Consider the following 10272-nt stretch of genomic DNA (forward strand, 5'->3'; position numbering starts at 1 on the left):
GAGGTCGCTGAGGCCTCCCTCGCTTGGCCATCCTGGCCATCCTAGGCCGACAAAGCGCGGCAGTGGGCCTACGTTTCTCTCATGCACCTCCCTCCGCGTCTAACGTGAGATCCGACATGTACCGGACGTGGAATTCCTCCTCTCCGCTCGGATTCGGGGTACAGCTCTGGATTGGGTAATGGAGGGCTTCACGGGAGCATATCGGTCCTGGACCTCGTAGGCTCTGCAACAATTATCTCGGTGTCGCGCGGCTCTGTCCTGCTGGCTGTTCGTAGGTCCTCTTCCGTGAAGACTTCTCCTTCACCGGTCTGTTGTTTACATTCTTGCCGTTGCTTACCTGTCTGAACCTAACTACGTCTACCTATCCTACACAATGGTTCTAACAAAAACTCGAAATAAAATGCAGTATACTATGTCGTCCTTTCTCTCAATTTTTCGGAACAGCCTGACTCTTATATCGAATTCTAATTACTGATCGCAACTAATTTATAGGAAATAATTAATAATCGGATCGCAAAAGATAGCTAATACCGGAATCATAAAATATAACTACGAAGAACGCAAGATAATAATTCATTTTTAAGCGGCATTAATACTGAAAAACAATTCTTCAATTATTGCTCAAAATAAAGACAGATTCTCCCATCGGCACGGGGTCTTACCACCGAACTAGCCACTCAAAATGATTCCAAGGTAGCAAAATTATCGGCCTTGTGACGCGTGCACCAAAATGCCACGTCACAATGTGTATATACTTTACATATATTAAATAGTAATCGATATACGAGTATTTTACGTCTACTATACACTCGGCGGTACCTTGGAATCGACTCGGGATGCTTAAAAGTAATATACATGTATTTCTTATCATTTGTCAATCTGGAACCATTCAATAAATATCTGTTTCGGAGCTGCTACTATGAGATACTTCGAGTGTAATAGCTCAGTCGTTGAGCCGTCGCCCACACGGACAAATATATGAACTAGCTTGACAAAAATCAATTTTCGAGTTTTTACAAAATCAAAACCAAAGCATTTAGGAAAATAATATAATAATCGTAGTTCTAAATTCTGCATATAGCTTTGTTATATTGATGATAGCATCCCAAGGTAAAGATCTGAAAGTCATCAATTAGTTCGGTAATTTCTTGGCCGGCATAGGTTACGCGCAGATACACCTAAGTAAACACGCTATTTTTACTAATACATATCGTAAGTGACTTGTCGGCATGGATTCCGTAGCAATAGATATTCCTTTTCGTATTACGTTAAGAATTATTCATTATATTAATTTATCATCGATCTAACGACGAGCTTGTTAAGTACCGCAATTGTGCGATTATTTCGTCCAGAAATGAACTTGAATCTCGATAACAAAAAAGTTCCGCGGAGTTGCGCGTTTCCTTTCGATTGATTTATTAACTTCAATGACTGAAATTTGTTAAAGAAAAAAATCAGATATCGATAAATAACTTTGGTAACCACAGCTTTTCTTTTTATAGTTAGTGCGGACGCTGATTCTAGCGCAGCGAAATCGAGGGCAGAGTAAAAATAACTAAAAATGAACAGAGTTAAAGCAGAAGACATTCTTTAAATTGTCACTAATTTCTTCGTTAAGCGTCTTTAATTTTTTGCAAAAGGTATCCGATGTGCATTAACGGTAATATCCACTGCGATTGCGATGGTGAAAAGCCACTAGTTTAACTTAACATCGGTACACAAATATAACATAATAGTATTCGTTATTTTATATTGTCAAACAATCGATAAATTTGCAGTAAGAACAAAATTGTCTTACTTATACTGTAAAAACGACAAATGAGTAATTACTTTTCAATTTTAAGTAATTCTTATATACATAGCCTCCTGAGTTCCCATATTACTGCAAATGTATACATTTAGGTCTTGACGTACTGGTCTGAACAAAAAATATTTTCGTTAAGCTATATAATGCACTTTTCTGTGTGTGCGCCGTATTCAGCGTCTATTGCTTGCTTACAGTGGAGATTTTGTCTCTGGTAAAGTGTCTCGTCGAGCCATGCCTCTATCTAGCCTTTGATTCAACTAATTGTATATCCCATGATACTTACCGGGGACAGCGAAAGTTACTATCCAGTAAGTTGTCTCGCTTATCGAATAATGGCTAGACTCTAAAACGGACATCTCCAAATATCGCCGGTTATCTGTGAAGTCGATTTACGAGAGATCGTTTTTCCACGGCGGTAATAAATATACTACCTCGACCCTGAAGAGCAGTTCGTAGTAGTTGCCGGCGTGTAAATCACAAAACTTGCCATGGTATACGAAGAACGTGTAGTAGTTCCGTCGATAAATTTAAAAGCCCTGGCTGAACATTTGGCTTGTCTTCAAAGTGTTCACTTTGATGTGATTTAAACGTAACCAATTAACAATTCCATCTCAACGGATTATTTACACACAATTAAACAAATGTATGAATACAATTGCCACTGTACGTTAAAGTAAATCGTTGTTTCCATTCAAATTAACGTAAACTGTTGATCGATCTATGAAACAGTGCTCCCTATCAGGCTACACGTTCCTAATAATGAGTCTGTTTAGTCTGAGTTGCATGTAAATTGTATTATTGAAGTTTCATTTTTATTAGTTTTTTTTTTATCAGACCATTTGAAGAACTGTTAATTGTATTCTCGTGTTTCTATAATAGAGTAATAATAGTATCTAGGCGTACCAGAAAGATAACATCGTCTTCATGATTCCTACCATGATAAAATAGGAAATCTTATAGTGCCGTGTATATACATCTTCACATTCATCCTAATAACATATAGTCTTTCTAACTCATCTTAATAACCTGTAAGATCAAATTTATCTTGATAACCGGTAAAATCTTCAAATTCATCTTAAAAATCTGCAAGATAGGTGAACTGTCGTTTTTTTATAATTGAAAGTAATATGAAAATTTCTTCATCATAAAGAATTTGTATTTACCAAAACCATCGATCGATAAACAAATGTTGTTTTACTGAGTATGTAACTGCACATTAATTTAAATTTTATAATGAAATTTTAAATTGTCGAAATTACGAAAATATGTTCAACACAAGTAAGTATCGATGTTATGTTGAAAGTATGAAAATTTGCTCATCGATGTCGGTTCTCGTTGAGCATATTTTCATATCCCAACATTACACTTGAAATTTCAGATCAATTTAGATTAACTTGTGAACATTTACATACCCAATTTTATTTCCTCACGATAAATCACGTTTATACTTTCGATCAGCTAATCTATGTCTTATAGGTTAACTGCCGTAATGTTAAGACCACGGAGTAAAACTTGTTTCCGAGTTACAAAATTTAGGTCGCCAGGCTATAAAGTTTAGGTTACACTGATGAGTTGGTACGTGTCTCAACATAAATGACGGTGCACCATTTTACATGCAAGAGCGACGGAATTCCTTTGGGAAGCCCGCAAAGGAAGCACGCGTGTGGAAATTATGCTATCGTGAAATGATCCCATCTAAATTAGCCCTTCAGTCGTGGTTCTCAAAAAAAGAACAAGAAAGGCGGAGAGAATATTTCTATCTGTGAGGAGGAATATTTTGGTACTCATCCCTGGAGTGGTCCCGTGGTTTGGCGTTTTTCGGTCCGTTTTCCCATAGGGGCCAATGAGAACCTGCCGGGAATGGGTCCTCCGGGCTAAGAATATGATATTTTAGAGTATAGATACTTTGAAATACGATATTACCCTGTACCGATAATTTCTTTTACAGTCCGTATCGATACAGGGTATCGATATTTTATCAAGATCGGAACATCCTTACTCCAGACCCTTAGGTATCGCCAACTCCCCTTTTAGTGTCAGGCCCTCCTTTTAGGACTAGGGTTCCAATAATCCAGCCTGATCCCTCCTGGTATATTCCATGAACGGTGCATCTTTCGTCGTCTCGTTATCAGTTCTCACACCGATCTCCTCGTCTTCAAATTTCCTTCTCATTCTCCCCTCTCCACCCGCGGCTCACCTCCACGATCGACACCGACCCGGTACACACGGAACACACGGAACACACGGTACACACGGTACACACGGTACACACGGTACACACGGTACACACGGTACACACGGTACACACGGTACACACGGTACACACGGTACACACGGACAGAGATCCGTACTTGTAACTCATTCAATGGTAAACTGAGGTCGATAAGCAATATTCCCGAGTGAAATTTATAAAACTTGGTTATCGCGTTCAAGCTTCTTGACACAAATTTTTGTGAAGTACTACTCTTTCCAGCAAGTACGTAGTACCTTTTATCTTTCGCCACATACCGTAATATTAGTTTTTGTTACGTCCGTAAGAAAAATGCTTGTAGTAATTAGAGTACATAGTTATAACTTCACGAATCTCGTACCATTCTGGGAATTTTGACTTTCTCCGCATTCTCACGGTGTGCATTTCGCCGCCAAATGTTGTTTGCCTTTGTGCGAAGGAACCGAACTTTCGCGAAGGGTTGGGTAAACAAGACCATAAAAAATACCCTCGGACGGTACGTGATCTTACAAAGGCACGGTCAGGCTGTACTCAACCTGACTACCCTTGTGCTATCCTCGCTGCCGAGGTCGTGGGAGGCGACATTTTTGGGCATCTCCGCCAACGAACCAATTACATAAAACTTAGAAAAAATTTGTATCCCTTCCATAACGCGGCAACATTTTCTGAGGCACCGCGAGTCCTTGCGTGACGTCAAAAAGGACACTCTGCTTTTTACAACGAACGAAGGAAGTCCTCGATTCTCAACTAGAACAACGTAACGCGAATCCCAGTAGAAATCTGGTTTAAAAACAATTAATCAGAACTACTAGGAGCTGTTCGCTTTCTGGCGTGCAGTGCAAAGAACAGTTTTGTTGAAAAGTTTTGTTGTTCTAGAGATTATTACTTAAACCTGTAAATTGCACCGTTCGAGTAATAAGGCCTGGCATAGTGCAACATAGCGCAACCAAAGGTTTTTCTCGAAAAGGACAAGAAACTGTGACTAGTTGCAGTAAATACAACATCGCAACAGAAATTCAGCAAAATACCTTAAGAATAACGAATCCCGGCACCTCAATGAAGACGGAGAATTGGTACCGCAGGTTGTAACAAGAAAATAGAGTTACCGATATGCGGCAATGTGCCCTGTGTAAGAAATGGCTTTACGAAGAATTCTAGAAGACAATATTCAAGGATCTTGACGACATAATGTGCTTTAACTGGGCAAATTAATGCGCATCTTACCACCGATGTCTGTGGGCCTTATTACCCACACGCGTGGGTAACAATACCCGGTTACACCACTCTCCAATTTTTTTAATTACGTTTTTGTTAAGAATGATATTTTAGTTTTATATTTTGTAACTGAAATAAACATTGTTCATGTAAACTCAGCTCATTTCCCCTGCCCAAAATATTTAATATTTTTGTTTTTACAAATCCTAAGTTATGGCGGGCCTTATTACTCTAAGGTACTTTAATTGTTAGTGGACTAAGCAATCTAACGTCTGTGAGTGCTAGAGCGGTGCAGGTTCGATCCCCATTGGATACTTTTCCCGAGTCGACATTTTTGACCGATTTTATAAAGTCCGTGCGAACTTGATGCAGACTAGTATGGGTCGCGTCTACAGTAGATTTGCAACGAGTCAGAAGGCTTCAAGTTAGAGTCTGTAACGAGTCTACGGCGGGAAGGGTAGAAAATTTGACAAGTCTGAGTCTATAGCGAATCCCGTGTCAGCAGGTCTGCAGCAGACCTGTTGGGACTCCAAAATTTTAGTCTACAGTAGGTTTGCAGTCGATCTTCGATGGGCCCGAATGTCCATGATTTTTTATTTAACTCCGGAACTAGAATTTGAACTCATGACTCGTTTGAACATGCCTGGAGTGTTGACCACTGAGCTGCTGTACTTCTATGGGACACAGATCCCTTTTCATATATTTATTATACTATGTTTAATTGAATTTTGATTTAATCAATTTTACATGTATATGTACAGGGGGTCATGGAACGAACGTCCAGGAAACTAGGACCATATGTGATTCCTAGGAAAATATGACAGAATAAGAGTGCAACCATAATTTTTCTAAAGTCCCAGCTTGCATTATGTTTTCTAAATATACAAATTGTTCACATCGTTGAGAATCCGTGAACCGCGCGTACAGCATCCAGCGTGAATAACCGAACTCGACCGCGCGCTCGAAACAATGTACGTATCAATGAACGTACACTCGCGGTTGTCCAAACTGGGGTTCCGATTAGTTTCATCTGAAAAACTTGTATCATGCAAATAATGTACTTCTGAAAAATGTCGTTTGCTCTTTTATTCACTTTTTGTTAGAAATCGCGTCCATTACTTGCTGGGTGTTCATTTTGAAATACCTAAAATATGGAAACGCGTACCATAACTTTGCGTATTCTTCATTGGGAATTTCTGACGTCAATGGACGTATAGATTATACTTAATATTTTAATTCCGATTACTCGGTATCGAGTCATAGTATGGATATTGTCCGGTTGGTAAGGTAAAATAACGTTGCTGGAAAAAAAATATATGCACGGGGAATCTTGGGATAGAGTCGAACCCATAGGCAAAATTAATTTCGTATTTACTGCCTGATTGCTGGCGCAAAATTTTTTAAGTTCGAAATTTCATCTCGACGAACGTACCTTCTGTAAACGTCATACGGATATTCCGTTGACGAGCTAGGGACTCAAAATCCAAAAATTCGGAATTGTTGCAGATCTACGGTGGACGCGTTGCCCGCAAGACCGCCGCGACTAGGACTAACAATAAGATTTGAGATTAACGGCGTTCACCACCAAAGTGGGGACGATAACCTCCACCCCTAGATGGCATTAGCATCGAATTCGGTGGGAGGTAACCAAAACATACTTTCTCGCTCGGATGAGTGAGACGCGACGCACAATGGGCGGTGTTTAGCAACGGGCGAAAAATGTGTGCGTATTTTGCACGTATAGGACTCACAAAACGGCTAGACGCCTCTGGACTAGGCGCCAAAACGTGTGTGACCCCCAGCCGCACGCACACGCCAGTTGGACGCTCCGCCTAGAGTCGGCAGCGGTTGCTAAGGAATGCCCAAATTCCTCGCGAAAATCGCGAAAATCCTGACAAAGGTGCTCCACGGGGACAACGATTTTGAACGTGTTTCTCAACCGATTGAGCTCAACGAGTGCTCGTTTTAAAGATAAAATGTTGATGTGTGTTTATATGGGAGCGATTTTCACCTCCTTCCTAGGTAAAAGGGCATTGAAATTATGTCGTTGCACTTTTTTATATGAAAATCACCACTTATCGAAAATCGCTCCCATATAAACACATGTCAACATTTCATCTTCAATATGAGCACTAGTTAAGCTCGATAGGTTTAGAAATACATTCGGAATCGTTGTCCTCGTGAGGCCCTGCAAAATCGCTGGAGTGGTGAGCGCCCTTACGGCGCGGGCGCTGAAAGCCCGTTTTCTGGACATATACGTGGCTATTGTGGATCTTTGATACATCGAGGCACCGATTCTGACGTCCTACGGACTCGCTTCGAGCCTATGGACCTACTCCGGACGTGTTGTGGACCTGTATATTGCGACTCGAGACGTACTCTGCTTCCTGAGACAGTGATAGTTGGATCGAGTGTTGTCTTTTTTAATTGAGCGATGGAGTGAAATTCTCGGTTGTAAACAGCCCTCTCAAAGGGGAGAGAAACGATTGTAACTTATAAGCTCATTGTAACAAATATAATAAAATAAATAACTACATAACTCATCGGTTACTACTGTACCGACAGTCCCGAGTTTCATGGTCGTTGGTCTTGTAATTTTTCTGCAAAAGACATTCTGGATAAACTAATATTAATGTAGATTTCAGCGAAGAGAAAGAAATGACCCTAAACTCGGCAGAAAAATCGTTACCTACTTCGGCGCACAGCTGCCGGCAACGACCAGTCGATGCCTATTCGGCGCGTTCTAATGCGGCCATGCTTTTGACGCTGTATGTCAAAGAGTTTCTGTGGGGTCGACTTAATGTCGGATGAAAGACGCTGAGAAATTTAATCTACGTCGATAAAATAAAATTCATCTATAACCATTTTAGTGATAAAGCCATTTTCAATACTCAAGTTGTCTCTCAGTTTCAAGACTTTATTGTTCAAACTTGACAGATAAAATCTCTTACTAGTACAGTGAATTTATTTTGTTAATTTCGCTTCGCCATGCGGCTCTCTCTCCCAAAACGTTTTTGTTACGCGTTATTGCATCAGCGCGCGCTGATTGGCCGACACCAACGGCTGCCATTGGTCGGTCATACGGCGCGTTCAAAAAACTCCGCTCGCTCTTGAGACCCCTAGTTTCGCGCGCTTGCATTCCACCCTGCAAAACTGATTGCTGAGCATCAATTTTCGCTTGCGTCGATAACAGGCAATTTACACAGCCTCGCTACCGCTCGCTTAACACTACCATTCGCAGTTCGTAAGGTAACCACTCGCACTAGATCATCCTTCCCCGGATGAAGCTCTATCACTTGACCGATCCACCATTTCAGGGGGGGGGAGGTTTTCGTCTTGAATCATGACGAGTCGTTGATAGCCAGATTTTCTTGCGAGGTCTTCCATTTGACCTTCTTCTACATCGCGGGCACGTATTCTGTGTGTCGTGGCCATGCACACGAGAGTATGCCGAACCACACTATTTTAATTTGAACGAATGAGAACCAGGGAGAGATTGCGTACCTCGGGGCAAGTTTGTGTAAATGTCCTCACGGATCATGAGTTTTTACGATGATTGAGATAGGATGATTAACGAATTCGACTTTGCACGTTAGGTTCGATCTTCGTTCGGTTTCAATGTTAACCGTTCGATTGATTTTTTGATTCTGAATTGTCTCTCTTGAACAAGAGATTTTAGCGCTGTTGCGGAGGCGTGTCGCTTATTTTCTAAAGAAATGGGATTAGTTCGTGGTCCTCTGCATGCAGACGCCTAGATTCAAAAATTTGAACGCTCATTGGTTGTCGAAATACACGCTTGAGTCAAGGGACCACTCGAAAAGCCAAGGACCACTTCGGTTATTTTTGCTCCGGAAAAACCCAAAAAGGTGGAGTGCACATGGCCTCACCGTAGGTGGTCACTATTGCCAGAGATCCGACAATGGCCCGCAACGACGCGACGCTAAAAAACTCCATTTAAGGGTTCGGAGAATGAAGACGATTCGATGGGTTAGAAGTACGGTCAGAAACTAGAGAAGGATTTTTCCGGAGAATGTTTTTTGGGATAATACATTTCCTTAAGCACACTGCTTCGTTGAATACTCTTCGCGAAGGAACACTGTGGATCAACGTTTTCAAAATTCTTGCACCATTCGTTGTAATAGTTGCGATCTCAATAGTCTATTAATACTGACGTCCTGTAAGTCAACCTTCGGAATGCCAGTAAGAGCCTCTCCTACCAGAAAATGTACTGGCGTCAAGGGTTGTAAATCAGTAGGGTTGTTTGATAATTGACACAGCGGCCTTGAGTTCAAATACGCTTCTATCTGAACTAGTACGAGGCTGAGTTCCTCGTCTATCAAAAGCTTATTTCCCATCGTTCGTTTCAAGTGGTGCTTGCACGACTTCACTCCCGCCTCCCAGAGACCACCCATGTGAGGCGAGCCACGGGGTATGAAGATCCATTGTATCCTTTGGTGTGCCAAAACGTCATCACTGATCGTGCGTACTTCGGCCATGACCAACTTGTACATCTTAGTCAATTCTCGATTTTCTCCCACGATGTTTGTTCCGTTGTTATTATATATTTTCTGTGGATTACCTCGTCGGCCAACAAATCTTCTCAGGGTAGCTCTAAAGGCAGCAGAAGTTAGCTCACTTGTGAGCTCCAAATTAATAACTTTCGTAGCGAAGCAAACGTATAACGCTACGTGTGTTTTGTTGTTCTTACGTCCTTGTACCTTATTTACCAAGGTGACTATCGGTCCAGCAAAATCAACCCCCGTGTTGAAAAACGCTCGATTGGCCATCACTCGATCTCTTGGAAGTGACCCCATCGCTTGGAATAATTTCCTTGGGTGGTTCTTAAAGCAAATAATACATTGGTGACACGTTCGGCGTGCCACATCTCGTCCTCTCAAGGGCCAATAATATTGTCCGATAGATGCCAACAACAATTGTTGTCGCGCGCGTAACAATCGAGTATGCTCTTGTTTCAATAATAATTTTGCAACCTTGCTTGCGTGCGGCAAGAGAATAGGGT

At 41.3% G+C, this 10272-nt stretch overlaps 1 protein-coding gene across 1 annotated transcript; it reads right to left on the reverse strand.

Moving 5' to 3' along the window:
* Window positions 1-9364: 9364 nt before the first annotated feature.
* Window positions 9365-10066, reverse strand: LOC105696110. Its single transcript, XM_012418299.1, has one exon. The coding sequence runs from the start codon at window positions 10064-10066 to the stop codon at window positions 9365-9367; it is 702 nt and encodes a 233-aa protein (XP_012273722.1).
* Between the last annotated feature and the right edge of the window lie 206 nt (window positions 10067-10272).

The sequence above is a fragment of the Orussus abietinus genome, unplaced genomic scaffold, assembly GCF_000612105.2.
Source record: "Orussus abietinus isolate OABI.00-Male unplaced genomic scaffold, Oabi_2.0 scaffold645, whole genome shotgun sequence".
Classification (NCBI taxonomy): domain Eukaryota; kingdom Metazoa; phylum Arthropoda; class Insecta; order Hymenoptera; family Orussidae; genus Orussus; species Orussus abietinus.

Excerpts from the sequence above, each read along its gene's own strand:
- LOC105696110 (XM_012418299.1), bottom strand. The coding sequence starts at position 10,066 with ATGGGGTCACTTCCAAGAGATCGAGTGATGGCCAATCGAGCGTTTTTC.